General features: G+C 39.0%; 1 protein-coding gene and 1 long non-coding RNA gene across 2 annotated transcripts; both read right to left on the bottom strand.

The window, feature by feature from the left end:
* Positions 1 to 1,563: 1,563 nt before the first annotated feature.
* On the bottom strand, positions 1,564 to 19,025 carry LOC141520396 (uncharacterized). Its single transcript, XR_012477609.1, has 4 exons — positions 18,892 to 19,025; positions 3,920 to 4,061; positions 2,499 to 2,681; positions 1,564 to 1,896 (listed from the first exon to the last, which is right to left on the bottom strand). It is a non-coding gene; the product is annotated as an uncharacterized LOC141520396 (long non-coding RNA).
* Positions 12,036 to 13,923, bottom strand: GPR135 (G protein-coupled receptor 135). The gene has a single exon (XM_074235918.1). The coding sequence runs from the start codon at positions 13,739 to 13,741 to the stop codon at positions 12,119 to 12,121; it is 1,623 nt and encodes a 540-aa protein (XP_074092019.1). The 5' UTR covers positions 13,742 to 13,923; the 3' UTR covers positions 12,036 to 12,118.
* Positions 19,026 to 22,593: the final 3,568 nt, after the last annotated feature.

Below are 22,593 nucleotides of genomic sequence, written 5' to 3' on the forward strand. Positions count from 1 at the left end.
TCTGGAGAGAAATTTGGAACTATGCCTAAAGGGCTATAAAACCATACTCTATAAAACCAACAATACCACTACTGGACCTGTATCCCAACTAGATTTTTTTAAAAAGTAAAAAACACTTATATAAAAAAATCTTTATAGTATAACAAGAAAAATAATATAATATACCCATTAATTGGGGAATGAATAAGTTATGGCATATGATTGTGATAGAATACTATAATGAGTGATGAGTAGGATGCTTTCAAAAACCCTGGAAAAGCTTACATGATCTGATGCAAAGTGAACTGAGTAGATCCAGGAGAATAGTGTACACAGTAACAGCAATATTTATACCACATCTTATGAATTACTTAGCTATTCTCAGCAATAAAAAGATCCAAAATAATTCTGAAGGACTTACAATGAATAATGCTATACGCCACCACTGAAGAAAATGATGGAGTCTGAATTCATATTGAAAAATACTTTTTAAAATTATCTTGGGGGGGGTTATTTTGTATTTTCTTTCCCAACATCACTAATATGGAAATATGTTTTGTACATGTAAAACCTATAGCAAATTGCTTGCCTTTTCAATGGGAGAAAACTTGGAACTCAGAATTTTAAAAAATGAAAGCTAAAAACTGTTTTTACTTGTAATTGCTAAAATATGTGTGTGTGTTTGTGTGTGTGTGTGTGTGTGTGTGTGTGTGTGTGTGTGTGTATTTTGTTTTTGCAAGGCACTGGGGTTAAGTGGTTTGCCCAAGGCCACACAGCTAGGTAATTATTAAGTGTGTGAAGCTGGATTTGAACTCAGGTACTCCTGACTCCAGGGCTGGTGCTCTAGCTACTGCACCACCTAGCCACCACTAAAAAAATATATTTTTCAGAAGACATAAAAAACCCTTCTCCCACAAAGCAATGATAATGATACTACCATCTATCCAGTTTCCAGCATTTGCAACACTGGTGTTATGCTTGTCTCATCTCTCTCCCTCATTTCCCATATCCACTCAGTTGTGAAACTGTCAAATTATGAAATATATCAATAAGAAGTACCTGAAAAATCTTACATCCATCCCCTTCTATTTTCACCATCATGCCTTTACTACCTGCCTTTTTTATTAAGTGCTTAGACTATTATAACCTCTTAATAGTGTTTCCACTCCTTTCTCACTCTAATTTTTCTTTCCTTTATACTTCTTTTCTATTTATTTAATTTTTTTTTGCAATGGGATTAAGTGGTTTTTTGCAACGGGATTAAGTGACTTGCCCAAGGTCACATAGCTAAGTAAGTGTTAAGCGTCTGAGGTCAGATTTGAACTCAGGTCTTTCTGACTCCATGGCTGGTGCTCTATTCACTGAGTAATCTAACTGTCTCTGTCCTTCATTCTCTCTTTTTTTGTTGTCATGGGGTTAAGTGATTTTCCCAAGGTCACACAGCTAGGTAATTTTTAAATGTCTGAGGTCATATTTGAACTCAGATCCTCCTGATTCCAGAGCCTGTGCTCTATCCACTGTGCCACCTAGCTGCCCCATCCTTTATTCTCAAAGAAGACCAAAGGTTGCTTTCTAGCATGGCAGGAAGAATGAAGAAATTAAATTGATTTTGTATCATTTAAATTTGATTCTGTTCTGCTATTGATCCTATTCTGTAATACTGCTCATACTACAGTTTCTTTGTCTTTTTTCTTAAAAGTTAAGTTTAGAAGAGGGGGGAAGTTTGAGGGGTTCAGGGGGGTCTAGTATCTCTGGGGTGCTACTTTTCCTTTGGTGTCCAATTCTCACTTCTTGTGACTCCAAGAAGTTATAGCATGTACAGCAATTTCACCTCAATAAACCATCTTGGCAGCTGGGATAATCCAAGTTGAGAGTAGGAATGTGAGTTTAGAGGAGACAGAGGAGGCAGAACTTCCCCTAAAATGATGAAAAATAAAAAAATGATAAAATAAAATTAATATAAATACTAACTCATTGATCTATGTTATATATGCAATTTCTTTATGATTTCAGTCATTTTCATTGACAAAACAGCTGAATTTCTGTATATTAGCCTCAAATAGAATAAAGAATCAAAGTGAGGCAGCGACAAGTTGTGCCTCACCTCAGAATGAGCAATCCCTCACAAATGAGTCGAGCCATTGCCTGTTGCTAATTCTCTATATGTCACCCTTGTAATGTTTGCCGACCCTTTTATTTTATATATATATATATATACATATATATATATATGTATATATATATATATAGATATATAGATATGCTCATTTTCCATAGTCTAGATGATGTATTTCAAGTATGTATATGAGATATGTATTATTGCTGATCTTGATTTTAACTACTGGAAAAACTCACCAAGTCAGTCAGTATATCTGTCTCATTGAATAGGGCATGCCTATCCTCTCTATTCGGCTTATTCAGTGAGAATTCTGACTCTGATACTGTTTGTGTCTCCCAGTCATGGATCCCACCACACAGCACTGGTCTCAAACACATCAATGAGTTAGGACAGTGTTTACCCCAAGCACGTCAAGACTTCCCTGGTAGAATGGGTGGATGAGAACAATTTGTTTCAGCATCCATGAAGGTGACTGAAGAGGCACAATGGGGACACTTAGAACTTGACCAGACATGGATAATTCCAGAATCAACTCTTGCATCCTGGGCTTTGACTTGTCTCTTGCCACTGGACTTTGATGTCTCTAGGACAGAAAGTGAGACTTTGTTCAACTCTTCCTCACTTAAATCCAACTCAAGATATCACCCCATGATATTATCAGTCCTTTTCAAAAATGAAGGACAAGTAAATTTAGAAGTTCAGTTTTCCTACTATTCACTGTTCTATTCTTGCCTCAAGGAAATCTGTTATCCTTGAGGGATGTGGAGGACGCCAGGTAATATGGTTTAGCAGCTTTACACCACCAAGCTATTCTTCCAAGATATCTGGCTTCTTCCCCAAAGAAGTCTGGTTCACTATCTTTAATCTTGCATATCAACATCTACATGAATGTTTCTGAATCTCAGGAGGGGAGGAGGAGGCTATCGCTAGCCCCTTATTCCCAATTTCCAAGCAACTATGTTTTCACTTCTACGATACTACCAATCCTACATGCAATAATCTTCTCCTGTTTGTTCTGTGCTTATTAAAAGGAGTGGTGTGCCTCTTCTTTTGAGTCCACTGGCCTAACAGCGGTAGTCATTTGACCCACTTTTAAGAGATTTTCCTCTACTAATGAATGGTATTTATTATTTTATTATATTATTATAAGATTTATTTTGTATTATATTTCTATATTGATATATAATGTTAATTATAACAATTATAATAAACTGAACAGAATTCTACACCTCATTTTCTTCAGTCATTCCAATCATAGCTGACTGTGATCCCATTTGGGATTTTCTTGACTAAGGTACTAGAGTGATTTGTCATTTCCTTCTCAATCTCATTTTACAGATGGGGCAACTGAGGCAAATAGAGTTAAATGACTTGCCTGAAGTCACACAGATGGTAAGTGTATGAGCCCAGATCTGAACTCAGGAAGAAGGGTTTTCTTGACTTCAAGTCGAGTACTCCATCCATTACACCATCTAGCTGCCCATACCTCAATTTGTTCTTATTAAATTCTTTTGAGACAACAGAAATAGTAGCTTACAAGTACATGACAGTGGGATTATTTAGGCAGAACTGAAATTGGATCATAAGTCTTGTACTGCCTCACTAATTCCTTCTCAGATTGCAGATCAGTCACGAGTGATCCTAAGTGAAGGCTGTTTCCACCTTTGGGAATTAACTTGTGGATCCAGAGAATCCAAGTTTAGGATTCTACCAGGTAAAGACAAAATTTCTTTAATAGTACACTTCTAGGATGAGAAGATGACTACCCCAAGATTTATTCCATAGCTAAAGATAATTCCTGATTGGTCAGGAAATCAATACCTTATTAGTTGCTTTGTCGATATTGGTCAGAGGTGAATGTAAAATGTTTGTTCAGTATTTTCCAGAGGGACTTTATATCCTGGTGATAATTGATTCTTCTGCACAATTGTATTCATTACAGAAGGAGGTTAGAGCCTGCTTCCTGCAGATACCAAGAGAGTTCCCATTATTAATATGAAGAGAAAATTTAATACTCAGCCTTGGAGGAACATAATTTGTGAGTTTCTGTAATTTGCTAGAATTTTAGGTTGCTCACTAGTAACTGGGGCAATCCACTTCCCTGAAAATTATTAGTTTTGCCAGATGTTTTCACCCCAGATGGATGGTCACAAAAATAATTATGTTGGGTCTTTGTTCTGGATGGAAAGAATTTACAAAAGGAGCATTATCAATTTTTGGTTTCAGGAAATGCCAAGCATTTAGCACCACCATTTAGGGATTTACACTATGATTGCTTTTATAATCTTATATAGTGTTTCTGTGAGAGGAATCACCAAAATAAGAATGCCTAGGGAATTACTGTTGCATTATTAAATTGCACTCTTGTTACAACCAGCTTTCTTTGTCTTTGTTAGTCCTTTTGCTTGTAGGTTGAAAAAGTACCTTTAAGATGATATGTTTTTTTACTAATTTATTGCTTTTAATATGATGAAATACCAGATTTGACATCTAAGTTAGCAATATTTTACAAGTCCATATTATTTTTGTCTTAGTAAGGTAGGATATGAATGTCTATATAAAAAGAGACTGAAGTAGATGCCTCCTAGAATCAGCCAATTCTTATAAACATTTATGCAGATTTTCATATTTTGGTTCCATAATTGAGAACAATAAGATTACAGGCAAATTTAATAGCCAAAATTAAAGAGTCTAGTTTCATATCCTACAACATATGGTGTACCTCTCCTCCCTCCAAGGAAAAAAACCCACTCCCTCCCCCCAAAAGACAAAAATAAAGCAAAGCACCCAGAGCATATTTTCTAAAAAGAGAGAAAAAAATTGCAAAATGCTTCAGTACTCTCTTCCCCTCCCAACAAACCCCCCCCCACAAATACTGTATAGCACCCATGTAAGTGTCAACCAAGCAGAAATATTTGGCAAACTTTGTAAAATCCTTATTTTGTTGAATCTGAAAAATTTTGCACATGAAGCTAATTTTTATTTTCATCTGTACATGTGCAAATATAAATAATTAGACAGCACTGGCTGTTTTGAGATTTCTACTGTGTGAAACTGGGAAAGTAAGTAAAAGGATATTGCTTATGCCTCCCTAGAAACCACAGAGAACTATTCTGAATTTAACATGAAGACCTGCATTTGGGATGAAGATTGTATTAGAAAATATTACTGACTGTGTGTTGGGGTTGGCAAATTTCAAATGGGAAAATGTATAAAAGGGCCATTGGAGCAGGCCTTGAACACTTAACATGCAGGTATTATATATATGTATGTATGTATATAATTTGTCTTCCAGTTATATACAATAGTAGCTTTATGGTATCATTTTTTGGAAGGTTTTGAATTTTACAATTTTTTCCCCCACTCTCCCTGCCCTCCCTCCACCTCCCCCCACAGAAGGCAGTCTGATAGTCTTTACATTGTTTCCATGCTATACATTTATCAGAATTGAATGTGTTGAGAGAAAAATCCTTGAGGGAAAAAATAAAATTTTAGAGATATCAAAATTATATAGTTCATAAGACTTTTTTAAAAAATTGAAGGTAATAGTCTTTGATCTTTGTTTAAACTCCACAATTCATTCTCTGGATACAGATGGTATTCTCCATAGCACATATCCTAAAATTGTACCTGATTATTGTATTGACAGAGTGAGCAATTCCATTAAGGTTCAACATCATCCCCATGTTGCTGTTGGGTGCACAATGTTCTTCTGGTTCTGCTCATCTCACTCAACATCAGTTCATGCAAGTCTTTCCAGGCTTCTCTGAATTTCCATCCCTCCTGGTTTTCTAATAGAACAATAGTGTTCCATAACATACACATCCCACAATTTGTTCAGCCATTCCCCAGTTGATGGACATTCACTCAATTTCTAGTTCTTTGCCACCACAAACAGAGCTGCTATGAATATTTTTGTACAAGTGATGTTTTTACCCTTTTTCACAATCTCTTCCAGGTATAGACCCAGTAGTAGTATTGCTGGATCAAAGGGTATGGACATTTTACTCCCCTTTGGGAATAATTCTAAATCATGCAGGTATTTTTAAAGGGACTTGGCTGACCATGCCAAATCTCCTAAGATGGAAGCACTCTGCAACCTCTTCCTTTTAGGTGGCATAACTTCCTTTCATTGACTAAACAGCTTCTTTAAAACTAATCAGACTGAAATAGTTACTCTTTATGCTTTTGCTTCTTTCCTTCTTGCTACATTCAGAGGATGAAGATCACAATTCATCCATAGGACAGATTCCATATTCTGAGCTGGTTAACTACCTTTCCCTGCTCCCTGTTTTGCTAGGGCTTTAGAGATGCAGGCTTTGTAAATGATATTTTGTTTCTATTTTGTTTATCCTTTTCTTTGTTTATCTGTATCTAATTGTTTATCCTTCTCAATTCTGGGATCCAGGATTGTGGAGAAGATATTGGTCAGTCTAGCAATGAAACCCAGAGAAACCAGGATACCCAGGACTTGAGTCTAAAGGGAAATTTTGGACAGGAGTTACACCATGAGCCGAATCCCATTCCCTCTCTAGAAACTAAAGTGGTATGGGGTTTGGAAGGGGGAGAAAATTCTGCCTATCATGTATTGGGGAGTATATTTGTATTTATATCTTTTGAAATAAGTATTCCTTTTGAATATACTAATCTAATAGCAGCTAATTGGAACTGGGATATAGGAGACTATGCCCTATATCTGAGGTACCCACAAGTTGGCACCATTTGCAGAGATGCTAGATACTTCCATCCTCTTAAGGGAACCAGAGAACTTTGAGGAAGAATGAAATGGAACACAAATTGCATTCAGGCAATGGGACGTGTTAAAGAGTGTTTGCTTTCAAATGAGAAAAATAGCTTTATAACTATTAAAGCACCATGTATAAGCAATTACTGTTCATCATTTGTTTTTATTTTCCACCACTTGACACCTAACCAGATTTTCTAACTGAATTTTCATTGTTATTCCTTAAGTTGACTTCTATATTGAAGTCTCTGAACATTAGGCATATTCCAAATTATTTTTGTCAAAGGACTAATTCAATGCTCTTCATTTTCATGGCTTAGTTAAATAACTTTTATTATTTGTATTGTGTATATATAAGGCACTAGTTGGCATATTCAAAAGAGTGCCAGACCTGGAATCAGGAAGACATCTTCCTGAGTTCAGATCTGATCTCAGACACTTGCTACCTTGAGTAAGTCACTTAACTCTGTGTACTCTAGTTTCTCATCTATAAAATAAGCTGCAGAAGGAAATGATCAATTATTCCAATAGCTTTGCAAAAAGAAAACCCAAATGGGGTCACAGAGAATTAGACAGGACCAAAAAGAATGAAAAACAACAAAAAAACATAAGAAGTGAACCATGAACACATCAGTGGGTTTCATGGCCATGTTCTCTCCTCAAAGTAACATATGACTGACCAATGTATTGTCTTCTGAGTAGGTTGAGGAGACAAAGAATAAAATGGGATGGTGATATACAGTTAAAAACTGAATGTAGAATAGTATAGAGCTAAAAAGGGACATACAGAGTTAAGAGATTAATGAAAGCATAATTAGTAGGGCACAATGACCAAACAGAAATATGCCAATTCATCCTTGATCAGTTAGTACAAAGAGTTTCAGAACTAGAAGATTGTCCTAGGTGATGAGGGTTTGTTTTTATTTGTTTTCTTTTTTTTTTTGATCAGACTGAATGGTAACAAAATAGCCCTCAGTCCTAGACACCTTAAAAGTAGATAAAATTTCAAAATCATATCCCCTATGTAACACTATTTTATTTTAAGTAACTTTAGGTTAAGGAGAACTTTGACAGATACTTTAGCTGATATTCAACAGAGATTTGCTTGATAAACAATATATTTTCTGTTCAGCAAACAATGGTCTTGCTTTGAAAACCTAGAAGTTTGCAAATAATTTTTCATATCATTAAACCACTTCCTACCTTCATCCACAATTTAAAAAATCAAAATCAAAACTGAAGCCAAAAGTCATTCAATATTTTTCCTGTATGGAATCATTCTAGCCTTCCCTAAGATCTACTAGAACCATGAGTGATTTCCCATTTTCTCCTCCTCCTTCATTCTCCTCACCCACATCATAAGACTTCCTCTTTAGGAAGTAGTTCCTTTTTAGGAAGATGTAGGAGACCCCCTAGTTCAAACCATTCAGAGTAGAGAAGACTTACTAGCATTTGTGAAAATCTCTAGAGACAAAGATTCGATAAATGCTGATGGTATACCATTTATGTTTGTTGTTTTCATCATTAGACTTCTTCATGTTCAATTCAAATGTCTTCTGCTTTAATTTTAATTTTAAGCCTTTCCTCTTGTTCTATTAAAAAGTAAGTGCTCAAAACACTTCATTGTTTAAAGAGTAATTGTGATAATAATGGTAGCTAATATTTACATAGAATCTACTATGTGGTGAGTGATTTGCAACTATTATCTCATTCTCACAGCAACCCTGAGAGGTAGGTACTACTATTATTCTAATTTTATAGTTGAGGAAATTGAGGCATCCCCTGAGACTTTTCTTTCAGAGGATAATAGTTTAATCCTTTAACCTTTCCTGGAAACAGAAATTTTCTCATCTCAGATTTTAGTAACTATCATCTATTGAGATTCCTCAATTTTCTCACATCCTTTTTTTAAAATTCACTCCCCAACTGAAAAGAGTCTGATTAATAAGTGAAGCAGTATTACTTTCTGACCCTTGTACAGTATCCTACTTTTTGCCAGAGACCAGAAATTTCTCCCTACAGAGAAAATATATTCATACCAACTCTATTCCAAATTCTACTGTTTTTTTCTTCTTGATTAAAAAAAACCCCCCAACTCCTTTATCCTTTCCATGCCCACATCTACAACCTTAATCCTCTAGGAAGAGATGAGAATATCTATCATATTATAAATAAGTCTCTTGAGGGCAGAACACATAACCCCCAGTTTCTGATATACCATATTTTTTTATTGGTCATGAGGAACTAGTTCAATTTGACGTAATGAATATGTGAACCTAAGCCATTCTATTTTAAAAGTCACATCTGTTTTTTCTATGGGTTGTTTTAACTTAACCTTCCCTTTTCTTTAGAGGGTAGATAAAAGAGACTGATTAGCTTGAGTCTCTCCTTTTAGAGCTCTTCACAGCAGCCTAATCCTTGAATTCCCTGATTCCTGTCTGTCCTCTTTTAATCTCTTTTTTCCTCTGTCCAAATTGATTCTTCTGTGAAGGCAAACCAAGACATCTTTTGCCTTAATTCTTACCTAGCCTTCTAAATGGATGTTGATCAGATTAAACTGAGATCTGGGAAAGACCTTAGTTTAAAAAAGGCCAAAGTATCCCACTGCATCCAGGGCCATCTCCAGTTGTCCTGACCTGTGTCTTGCCACTGGACCCCAATAACTGCAGGAAAGAACAACACTGATTTTGCAAAGTTCTGCCTCACTTAAATCCAGTTTACTTGTAAATCAAGATATTTCCCTCCTGATATCACTGATCTTCAAAAACAAAAAATTTAGTTCTTCTCTATGACATTTTTTTCTTCCTCCAAACTCTCTTCTCTGGCAGTACCCTAATTTTGAAAAATCTTGACCTTTCCCTTGCTTCACCAGTTCTCTTAGCCACATTTCATCCTTTTGTTCAAACAGCAATTGAAATCCCTCTTTTGTGTGAAATCCCCCCTAACTGGGACAGCAATTTGTCTTTATGTGCTGCCCATGACCCCCTTTTTAATCATAACCCCATTAAGTGCACTGAAATTCTTTCATTCACACAAAATAAAGACAATACTTGTGGTCACTCTTGAAGCTATTTTTCTCATTGTGGGAAGAAGCTTTGAGATTAGGCTGACTGTCCAATTTACTTTGTGTATAACTTAGCAAGGAACTCAAACACAGATATCCTTAATACATACTTCTAAATATTTGTTCCTTCCATTGTCTACTATTTTCCTCTCATTTCTTCCCAAATCTGTAATTTTATTGGTAACTCATGTGTAAGTCTTAGTCTTAGAGGCCATGAAAAGGTCAGTGATTTGTTCAGGATCACCTAATTACTAGGTAAGACTTAAACTTTGGTCTTCTGGATTCTGAAGTTATGATATAGCATTATCCACACAGAAGGAAAAATAAACTACATTTGCAATTTTTTGCATAAAAGACCATTTATTTTAGATTTTGATTATAAAATAATAATGCATACTAACTTCTCACAACCAAAAAAATTAAAACATCTTTTAGTATAAAAGAAAAAATACTAGATACCATTTCACATTTAAAGCTTCAGAAAGTACAAGGATAATGAATCTCATGCCTAATTTTAAATGTCAAATTAAGGCTTCAAAGTCCTGAGCCTCTTTGGGGTGAGGGGAAAGAAGGAAGGAAGGGAAAGAAGGGAAAAGAGAACAAGGAGAAAGAAGGGGATTGAGGGAGAAAAGAGAAAAGCAACTTTCTGTGCTTTTTTGGTTTTATTTTAATGTAGCCAAGTAATAAATTTTTAAAGAACTTATCAATAATTTCTGGATACATCTAATTAACTACTTGACCAGTACAGTACAGCTATCATTCTAGACCAAAAATAATGCTCTTGAAACACAGTCATTTTTTTTTTTTTGGCTTTTGAAAGGCAATGGGGTTAAGTGACTTGCCCAAGGTCACACTGCTAGATAATGACTAAGTGTCTGAGGTTGGATTTGAACTCAGGTCCTTCTGACTCCAGGACTGGTGCTTTATCCACTGTGCCACATAGCTGCACCAAAACCTAGTCAATTTATAGTTATTCTCTCCAAAGAATATGATCAAGCTATGCCTGGACTGTAACTTGACCCAAAAAATGATAATTCTATGAACTCTTTAACTATAGAGCAATGAGACTGACCTGAAAAAAAAGCATGTCTATATTCAAGTGTCTATTGCCTTTCAGATTTGTCAACCTGGGAAGCTACTGGGTTAATCAAACTGTGTTGTCACTGCTCCCACCATTTCTAGAACTCTTCTTTTGAAATTGCCTTCTGAGTTAAATTACATGCTACACAACAAAACCAGTCTCATTATAGTAATATTGATCAGTTTGATCACCTATGTATCATACTTGCCTTCGACTTTATCCAAGTCTTCTATACTTTCAAAGAATCCAGATTTGCTACTACTAAGGATATTCAAAAGAATGCAGTGCAAATTCTAAAGGTCATACCAAAGAAGGGAGCACCAAACATGTTTTATGTCTTCCTAAACTACTTAAAAAGGCAACACTGAATTTTGATGTATTTTGCAGTTTATCAAATCAATTACATTTCCTTATAGTCACATCTTGCAGTTTTTGTTCTTCCTAAAGTGTTTTTCCGCACCTAATGTGTAAATGTAATCGTTTTCAATTTCTAAATTTGGTCCAGGCAGGACTACTTCCCGCATAAATTCAAGAGGAAAGTCCAGTAAGATAAGATGAGCATCCTTATATCTTAATCCCCCAAATACACAAAGTTGCTTTTTCTATATCTTGGTAGATTCTGATGATCAATTTTGTTAAATATGGACCAGTTAAAGGGCAATCTATACCAGTTGATCTAAAGTATCTAATTTTCCAATCCTATGGCTGGAGATCTTTTGTGCATTTTAATAAAGAGTAATATTAGCCTTTTCCAAAGACATTGTATTTTTGTTTTTCACAGTGTGATTCCTAAACATATGGACTTTAGGCGGTCTGGTTTTTGGTTTTGGGTCCTTTTTTTGGCACTTACAGTTTCACAAGGGTCAGTCGGTGTTGGTTTAATTTTGGAAACTTACAGTCAGTCTTGGCACTTTTGCAAAAACATAATTTTTGTGGGTACTTTTTGTATGTATGTTTGTTTTAATCGGCCTTTCTGAAAATGGCAAGTCCTGCCCCCTCTTGTTCTTTCATTATAAAATGTTTGGTCCTCAGGCACTGCAAGTGGTCCTCGATGGACTTTCTCTAGCCCTAAAACGGAGGGGGAGGGATGATTCCGGCGGCGGCCTTGGCTGCAGCCCGGCGGCGGTGCGTTTAGAGGCTGGTGTCGGCCGCCGCGGCCCGGAGGGCCCCCACGGAGGCGGTGTCGGGCGGCGCATCGCGGCAGAAGAGCAGCGCCGGGTTTCTGCAGGCCCACAGGGCCACCTCCCCGCCGCCTTCGGACGAGGCCACCCGGCCGCAGGCGCCCAGCCCGCGCGCCCGGCGTAGGTCTCGGAGCCGGCCCGGCGCGCTGCCGGCCTCCGGCTTTCGGCCGCGGCCGGGCCGGTCGCCGGCCACGTTTCTGGTCCTGTAGCCCCCCTCGCGTCCGTGCCGCAGGAGGAGGGAAATGTCGGGGTTGCGCGCGGCGTAGATGAGGGGGTTTATGGCCCCGTTGGCCCAGGCCATCCAGGCGGCCGCGGTATGCAGGGCCGGGTGGAGCGGCGGCGCCCGGGCCCCGGCGGGCCCGGCCGCGGCCGTGAAGAGCACCAGCAGGCAGTGGGGCCCCCAGCAGAGGACACCGGCGACCGTCATGAGCAGCACGGTGGTGGCCGTGCGCGTTTCCCGGGAGCGGCGCGGCGGCCGGGCGCAGCTGGGCGCCGGCCGCAGCCGCGTGGCCGAGAAGCGCACCGCCTGGCAGATGCGGTAGAGGCAGAAGCACCAGACCCCGAAGGGAAGGAGGTAGCAGGTCACCACCAGCCAGGCGTTGTAGGCGGGGCTCAGGCGGCAGGGCCCCGCGGCCGACAGGTAGAGGCAGCGGCGGAAGCTGGGCGGCGCGCCCTGGGCGCCGGCCGCCTCCGAGCCCCTCAGCAGCTCCCAGGGGCAGGAGAGCCCGGCGGCCGCCAGCCAGACGGCGGCCAGCAGCCCCAGGGCCGTGCGCCGGCGCATCTTCTCGCCGGGGTGCCTCACGATGGCGTTGTAGCGGTCCAGGGAGATGAGGGTCATGGTCAGGGTGGACACGATGCCGCAGCAGGAGCCGAAGAAGCGGCTGGCGGCGCACAAGCGCTGCCAGGGCGCGCCGGCCGGGGGCCCGTCGAAGCCGCCGCCGGGGCGCGCGAAGAGGGCCAGGAAGGCGGCGGGCAGGCAGAGCAGCGCCGTGAGCAGGTCAGAGGCGGAGCGCGAGAGGATGAAGGCGTTGGTCACGGTGCGCAGCGGCCGGTGCCTCACGATCGCCCCCATCACGGCGCCGTTGCCCAGGCTGGACAGCAGGAAGATGAGCAGCAGCGCGAGCGCCTGCGCCGCCACGGCCGCCCAGGGCTCCGGCGGCGGCCGCTTCGCCCCCGGCCCAGCCGCCGCGGGGGCCCCGCCGGGGCTGGGGCTGGGGCTGGGGCTGGGGCTGGGGCTGCGGCTGCTGCTGCTGAGGCCAGGCCTGGCCTTCTCGGCCCCAGCCAGGCCGCCGCCGCCGCCGCCGCCGCCCCGGCTCCCCCGCGCCCCGGCCGCCGCCGCCGCCGCCGTAGTGAAGGAGATCACGGCCGCGCGGAAGGTCGCGGCCCGCGCAGCGCCAGAAGGGGAGCCCGAGCCCGGGGCCGCCCCGGGCCGCCAGCTGCCCCCGCCGCGGGCGGCGCCCAGGCTCGTCAGGTTGCTCATCCCGGCGGTCGCGCAGGCGGAGGCGGGGGGCGGCGGGGGCGTGGAAGGCGGCGACGGCTCCTCCTCCGCGCGGCTCGGGGAAGACCGGACCATTCATGCCTCAGCTCGGTCCGAGCCGAGGCGGCTCCTCCGAAGCCCGCGGGAGGGGGCGCGGGCACCCCGGGCCCACGGGGCGGGCGGCGGAGGCGGGAGGAGAGGAGGAGCCGCGGGCCCCTGCCCATGGCCCCAGGGCTGCCGCCACTGCGGCTCCGGGCGCCTCCTGGGCCGCGGCTCGGGCGGTGGCCATGGCAACCGGGTGTTGCCGCACAAGCCGCGGGAAGCGGCGCTTTCGGGGCCGGCTCGACACACCCACCCGGCTCGCCCGGAGCGGGACGGGGCCCGGCCTTGACCTTCGGCGCCCCTGCCGCGGCCGCAGCGCCTGGCTCAAAGTCGGCAGGTGCCGACCGAACTTGCGCGGCGGCGGCGGCGGCGGCGGCCACTCTGCCCTGCCGGGCCGCGGCGTCCGGTCATCGAGTTCGGCGCTTCCCTTTCCATATCCGCAGAACGAGAATCAGTAGTAACTTACTCAAAGAAACTCGTGAAAGCCTTGGAGATCCTCCATCAAAGCTCGTCGCGGGGCAGGACCAAATTCTCAATTCTGTTTTTATATCTTCAGTTCCTTAGAACATCGTCTAATACTTTTTTAAATTGGGGATACTGATGACGCAGCTGAAAATATTAATTTTTTAGTTAACAAGGATTTCTTTTTTTCACCCTCCCCTGGAGAAGGAAAACAACAAATCCTTTTTAAAAATGTGTATAATAAATGAATATAAATCCCCATTCAAAAAATGTACGTCTCGTTCTGCATCTTGAATCCATTTCCTTTTTTTTCTCAGGAGATAGGGCAGCATTCATTTTTGGAGAGGGGATGCTTGGAGAAGTAACCAGCATTAAGTGACTAGCCCAAGGTCTAAGGTTGGATATGAACTCAGGTCCTCCTGTTTCTAGAGCCGACGTTCTGTCTTAACAGCACCTAGCCTCCTCCAGATTAGCATTCTTAATAATGGGCTCTCTGGCATTGTAATTGGTTATTTCATTGATCAAAGCTCATGAGTCATTCAAAGATATTCCCGATCACTTCACTCTGCATCAATTCGTGAAAGTCTTCCCAGGATTCTCTGAAACCATATCTTGTTTAAAAATATAAAATTATAGGATTTTAATGAATATTATTTATATTCATTAGAAATTCATAATTATATTCAGTAAAAATACAATGCACTTTATATTTTTAAATAAACTTTGTTTTAAACTTTGAGTTCCAGATTCTCTCCCTCTATTCCATACCTCCCCTCACCCACTGAAAAGGCAAACTTATCTATGTGAACTCATGCAAAAAATTCTTCCTGCTAGTCATATCACCAAAAAACAAAATAGAAGGAGGGGGGGGAAGCAAAAGAATTATACTTCAATTTGCATTCAGAGTTCATAGCTTCTCTTTCTAGAAGTGGGTAGCATTTTTATTTTTCAACAGTTCTTTGTAATTATCTTGGGTCACTGTATTGGTCAGAGTATTTGACCATTATCACATTGCTCTTGCTGTACACAATGATCTGGTTCTTCTCTCTTCATTTTGCATCAGGTCTTGCCATCTTTTTTCCTAAAACCATGTTCCTCCTTTCTTATACCGTTACAATCATATGTCACAACTTGTTCAGTCATTCCTCAGATGATGATGATGATTCCCTCACTTTCCAGTTCTTTGCCACCACAAAAAAAAGTTACTATAAATATTTTTGCACATAAGGTCCTCCCCAGCCCCCACCTTTATCTCTGTTGGGTACAGGTCTAGTGGTGGTATTGTAGGGTTAAAGAGTATTTAAAAGTTTATAATCCTTAGGGCAAATTCCAGATTGGTTTTACCAGTTCAATATTCCACTAACAATTTCCTTCATCCTTTCCAGCATTTGTCATTTCTGATAGGTGTGAGGTGGTACTTCAGAGTTATTTTAATTTACTTTTCTCTAATCATTTGTGACAGACGTTATTTTTTCATATGATTATATGTAGTATTAATTTCTTTTTCTGAAAATTGCCTGTTCATATCTTTTGACCATTATTAATTGAGGAATGACTTTTTTTTATAAATTTGACTCAGTTCTTTAGATTTTTTCTTTTAAGGTTTTTGCAAGGCAAATAGGATTAAGTGGCTTGTCCAGAGCCACACAGCTAGGTAATTATTAAGTGTCTGAGGCTGAATTTGAACTCAGGTACTCCTGACTCCAGGGCCGGTGCTCTATCCATTGTGCCACCTAGCCACCCCAGTTCTTTGGATTTGAGAGATGAGACCTTTACAAGAGAAACTTGCTATAAATTTTTTTGATATTTTAGCAAAATAGAATTTCTCTAATTTCTTTTAATTAAGTTTTTTTGTTTTGCGTTGTCTGATAATATGATTGCTGCCCTTCCCTCTTCAGCTGAAGCATAATAGAATCAGCTCCAGTCCTCACTGAAAGAAAACTGTGATTTTCATATTGATCCATATGAAGTATGTGATGAATATATTAGTAATTTAGCTTTTGGAGATCCATTTTCCCAGCAAACTCTGGCTTGGCATTTGGAGACTCACAATGCAACTTGAAATGATTTCATCATTTTTGGATTTATTTTGCCCAACTGCATGCCAATAACTCTGACAATATTGTATGAATATTTGCAAAAATGTAAACTGACCAGATTAACAAAAGAGGAAATACAATACTTAAATGGCCACATTTCAGAAAAAGAAATTGAACAAAACAATAACTCCCTAAGGAAAAAAAATCTTTAGGGTCAGATACATTTACAAATGAATTCTACCAAACATTTAAAGACAATTAGTTCCAATTCTGTATAAAATATTTGGAAAAATAGATGAATTTCTGTCAAATTCCTTTTGTGACATGAACATGGTGCTGATACCCAAGCCAGGAAGAGCTAAAGTAAAGAAAATTATAAACCATAAGTGAATGAATATTGATGTAAAAATTTTAAATAAAATTTTAGCAAAGAGATTGCAGCAAGTTAGCACTAGGATAATACACTGTGATCAGGTAGGATTTGAACTAGGTATACAGGGATGGTTCAATAGAAGGAAAACAATCAGCATAATTGACCATATCAATAAAAAATTAACACGATAGACCTGTTATGGAAAATGGCATTTGCATCTAGAGAAAAAAATATGGAGTATAAATGCATAGAAAAGCATACTATGTTCACTTTGGTTTTTTGGCAAGGCAACAGGGTTAAGTGACTTGCCCAAGGTCACATAGCTAGGTAATTATTGTCTGAGGCCAGAATTGAACACAGGTATGCCTGACTCCAGGGCCGGTGATCTATCCACTGCACTACCTAGCCACCCCCCTATGTTCACTTTAAAAAAAATTATGTTTTTTCTTTCTTTTTTATGATTTCCCCCTTAGTTCTAATTCTTCTTTTACAACATGACAAATATACAAATATGTTAAACACTGTTGTAAGAACAAGATTTTTCACTGCCTTGGGAAGGTAGAGGGAATGGAGGATGGTAGAAAAATGTGGACTTAAAAGCATGCAAAGGATGAATGCTGAAAATTACTTTTGCATGTAAATTAAATTAAATTTTTTTAAAAAGGAAAAGGAAATCTTAAATTACTGGGGGGGGGGGGACTCACTCCCATCATAGACTTTGGTTCTGTATCCTATCAAAGTGCCTCAAGAAGAATTGTTCTCCCAAGAAAAGTTATGCCTACATTGTCCTTCACTCGTGGACTTACATGAGAAACTCTCAAACCTTAGAAATGCTGTGTTATTATCTACCCTGCCCCCCCCACTCCCTATAGGAGGGTAGATTTCTCTGGGGATCTTATCAGGAGAATTCCTGTGATCCCCACTCTGAAACTAATTAATTAAATCACTATTTGATTACTGTCTCTGGCCTGTTCTGTTTTCATTAGAAACAGCTCAGGAAAATTCTGTTAATACCTTCATTTAACTTTGAATGTGTCTTTCTTTCCCAAGTGTGACTCTTGTATACAACATGCTGTTTGATTCTGTTCTCCACTCAATTCTGTTTCTGTTCTATGACTTAGCTCATCAGTTAGCTGTGCATTTACTTCCAACCCATTTTCCTTGGTTTTTCTTTCTCTTTTTCTTTTTATCTTGTCCCTCCTCAAAAGTCCCTTCTCAATCACTACCTGCAGCAATCTACCCCCCCATCATGCTCCTTTCCATATATCTTATCCTCTTTCCTTCCTACTCCTTATTGGATAAGATAGATTTATATATCGGAGAGAGAGAGAGAGAGAGAGAGAGAGAGAGAGAGAGAGAGAGAGAGAGAGAGAGAGAGACAGAGACAGAGACAGAGACAGAGACAGAAATTTCCCTCTTTGAACTAATTCTCGATGAGAGTGAAATTCTAGCATTGTCAGCTACCCCCCACCCCCTGTCATTTTCCCATCTTCTATAAAAGCTCTTCCTTGAACCAGAAGAGATTTGCCGCATTCTATCTCTGCTTCTCATCTCAGTACATCCCTCTTTCTTGACCCACATTGTTGTTTTTTTAGATCATCTGAACATAATCCACTCACCCTCATCCCCTCTGTCTATGCAGACAATGACTAAGTTTAACTTCATTGGGTCCTTTATGATTATAAGCTCTCTTCTCTTTTCATGTGGGAACTGCTAAATCTTGTGTGATCCTGGTTTGTGGCTCCCCAATGTTTCAATTATCTCTTTTCTTTTTAGGTTTTTGCAAGGCAAATGGGGTTAAGTGGCTTGCCCAAGGCCACACAGCTAGGTAATTAATTATTAAGTGTATGAGACCAGATTTGAACCCAGGTACTCCTGACTCCAGGGCCAGTGCTTTATCCACTGCACCACCTAGCCACCCCTTGAATTATCTCTTTTGGGCTGCTTGCAATATTTTTTCCTTGACCTGGAAGTTCTGGAATTTGACTATAATATATACCTGGAAGTTTTCATTTTGAGATCTCTTTTAGGAAGTGATTAATGGGTTATTTTATTGGTCTTAATTCTTTTTTGTTATTTAATATTTTTTCCAAATTATATGTGAAGACAATTATTTTTTTAATTTGAAATTCTAAATTTTCTCCCTCTGTCTTCCCCTCCCCAGTTTTGAAAAAGCAAGTAATTTGATATAGGATGTACATACTCATGTTGTGAAAGAAAACAGAAAAAACAAAACAAAAAATAAAGTTTGAAAATGTGCTTTGACTTACATTTAGAATCCATCAGTTCTTTCTCTGAATTTTTTCATCATAAGTCCCTTAAAATTATCTTACTGCATTGCTAAGAATAACCAAATCAGTCATTCATAGTTATTTCTCATAAATATTGCTGTTACTATGGACAGTGTTCTAGTTCTGCTCACTTAATTCTTTTCAGATTTTTTAAGAGCATTCTGCTCATGGTTTCTCATAGCACAATTGTATTCCATTCCCATCGTATATCACAATTCATTCAGCATTCCCCAATTGATGGGCATCCCCTCAATTTTCACCACCAATTTTGCCACCACAAAAAGAATTGATTCAAATGTGTTTTTTCAATTTGATCCTTTCCCTTAAAAAAAGACTACTAATAAGTTTGTATCCCTAAAGAGATTTTTTTCTCTTATCAAATATTATATTACTGTGGTGATTACCTACTATGTACAGTGTGCCTAATGTATTCCACAAATCCACCATCTTCCCCTCTATCTCTATAGATTGTTTTGAAGATATCTGCTTTACAACATTCAATTTGAGATCTGATACACTTAGGTCATCTTTTTTCATATTCAAAGTTTTTTTCATTGTTCAGTTATGACTTTATTTGTATGAATAATATTTTATAATTGTGCTGATATGGTTTCTGGGTTTGTCTTAGCAGTCAGACTCTTTTGTTTTGTTTTATGAGACAATCAAGATTAAGTGACTTGCCTAGGGTCACATAGTAAGTCTCAAATATCTGAGACTAGATTTGAACTTAGGTCCTTCTAACTCCAGGACTGGTACTCTATTCACTGTGCCACCTAGATGCCCCCCAGATAGACTCTTTTTTTTTTGCAATGGGGTTAAGTGGCTTGCCCAAGGTCACACAGCTAGGTAATTACTAAGTGTCTGAGGTTGGATTTGAACTCAGGTCCTCCTGACTCCACGATCCGTACTCTATCCACTGAGCCACCTAGCTACCCCCCCAGATAGACTCAAGCATTTTATCTTGTGTTGTGTGCATGTATTTTAGATGGGATTTCTTTCTATTCCTTCCTACTGTACTTTGCTAGTAATAAATAGAAATGCTGATGATTTATATGGATTGATTTTATAACCTGTTAACATTTCAATTAGTTTTTAAATTCATTCTTTAGAGTTCTCTAAGTATCATATTAATTATAAAGAGCGATAGTTTGTTTCATCATTGCCTATTCCAATTCTGTCAATTTTTTTCTTTTATTTCCAAAGCTGGCATTTCCAGAATAATACTGAAAAATAGTGGTGATAATAGACATTTTTGCTTTACTCCTGATCTTATTGGGAAGGCTTCTAGCTTATCCCCACTACAGATAATGCTTGCTGACAGTTTTAGTATCTATGTATTTTTTTAACATTTTAAGAAAAGCTCCATTTATTCCTATACTTTTTAGTGTTTTTGATAGAAATGAGTTGAAGTTTTTGAAAAACTTTTTCTGCATCTATTGAGATAATCATATGATTTCTGTTGCTTTTGTCATTCTTGAAGGGGTCAATTATGCTCACAATTATCCTAATAGTGAACCAATTAATTCTGCATTCTAGGTATAAATTCCATCTATCATGAGGGAATGTGTATGATGGAAAGTGATGTATGTATATGATGAAAAGTGTATGATTCTAGCTAGAATCTCTTTGCTAGAATTTTATTTAAAAATTTTGCATCAATGTTCATTAGGGAAATTGATCTAATTGTTTTCTTTCTCTGTTTTGACTTTTCCCTGGTTTTAGATATCAGTATCTATTTATATTGTAAAAGAATCACAAATAGTTTCAATGAAATTACAATTGTTTAAATGTTTGGTAGAATTCACTTCTGAATCCACATGATCTTGGAAATTTTTTCTTTGGGAGCTCCTATTTAATTTCTTTTTCTAAAATGATTTTTTAAAAGTTCTTTATGTTCTCTTATATTAATTTGGGCAATTTAAATTTTTTTTGGTAAATATTCATCAATTTCCCTCAGATTGTCAAATTTAATAGCATATAATTGGGTCAAATAATTCCTAATAATTGCTTTAATTTCCTCTTCATTGATGAATTCACTCTTTTAATTTTTATACTGGTAATTTGGTTTTCTTCCTTCTTTTTTTTAAATCAAAGTTTCCAATGGTTTATCCTTTTATCTTTATTCATAAAACTAACTCCTAATTGTATTTACTGGTTCTTTTTAAAAAATATTACTTTTATTAATATCTCCTTTAATTTTGATTTTCAATTTCATGTTTAATTGGATTTTTTAATTGTTCTTTTTCTAGTTTTCTTTTAGTTCTCTACTTGATCTACTCTTTCTCTGTTTGGAGACATAAAATTTCCCCTAAGTACTTCTTTGTGTGTATCCCATATTATTTTGGCATGTTGTCTCATGTTATCATTCTCTTTAAAGAAATTATTGAGTATTTCTATGATTTGTTCTTTGAATGAGTTTCTTTATGTTTACATTATTTAGATTACACTTAATTCCATCTGTCTTATTATGGCCCTTATTGGATGTATTTTTATTGCATTATGAGTTGGAAAAGATGCATTTAATATTTCTACTTTTCTGAATTTGATTGGGAGAGTTTTTAAGCCCTAATACCTGGTCACTTTTTGTATAGGTACCATCTCCTGCTGAGAGAAAGATAAATTGCTTTCAATTCCCATTCCATTTTCTCCAAAAGTCTATAATATTTAACTTTTCTGAATTTTTATTCATTTCCTCAACTTCTTTCTTGTTGAAATTTTGGTTAGATTTAACTTGTTTTAAGAAGGGAAAGTTGAGGTCCCCACTAATATTTCCTCCTATAACTCAGTTAAATTATCCTTTAAGAATTGGCATGCTATACTATTTGGTGCATATATGTTTAATACTGATATTATTCATTGTTTATGATACTTTTAGTAAGATGTAATTTCCTTCCTTCTCTCTTCTAATTAGATCTATTTTTTGCTTTTACTTTAATCTGAGATCATGATTGCTACCTCTGCTTTTTTTAAACTTCAGCTGAAGTATAATAGATATTGCTCTCACCTCTTATCTTTATTCTGTTGTGTCACTCTACTTCAAGTTTGTTTCTTGTAAACAGAAGATTGTAAGATTCTGTTTTTTAATGAGCTCTATTATCTGCTTCCATTTTATGAGTGAGTTCACCCTATTCACATCCACAGTTATGATTACTGTGCATCTCCCTCCATCATACTCTTTTTCTCTCTCTCTACTTTCTCCCTATCTCTCTTCAAGAGCATTTTCCTTCTGACTACCACCTCCCTCAATCTGTCTTCCATTTTATCAGCCATCCTGCCCCCCTTCCTATTTCCCAGTTGGATGAGAGATTTCTATACGCAAATTTGTATGCTTATTATTCCATCTCTGAGCCAATCCCAGATTCAATATTACCTGCTACCCTCTCCTTCCTTCCCCCTCTACTGTTTTTTTTTTTGGCAAGGGATTGAGGTTAAGTGACTTGCCCAAGGTCACAGTTAGGTAATTATTGTGTCTGAGGCTGGATTTGAACTCAGGTATTCCTGACTCCAGGACTGGTGATCTATCCACTGTGCCACCTAGCCGCCCCCTTCCCCTCTACTGTTAAAGCTATTTCATGCCTTCTATATTTGAAATGTGCCACCATTTTATCTTTTTCCTTTTCCCATTGTATCACCATTTTCTCACTCTTTTAACTTTTTTTTAATACTATCCCTTCATTGTAA

Source organism: Macrotis lagotis, chromosome 4 (assembly GCF_037893015.1).
Source record: "Macrotis lagotis isolate mMagLag1 chromosome 4, bilby.v1.9.chrom.fasta, whole genome shotgun sequence".
In the NCBI taxonomy this organism is placed as follows: domain Eukaryota; kingdom Metazoa; phylum Chordata; class Mammalia; order Peramelemorphia; family Peramelidae; genus Macrotis; species Macrotis lagotis.

Bases quoted from the DNA above. Each gene is read 5' to 3' on its own strand.
- GPR135 (XM_074235918.1), bottom strand. From the start codon at position 13,741: ATGGTCCGGTCTTCCCCGAGCCGCGCGGAGGAGGAGCCGTCGCCGCCT.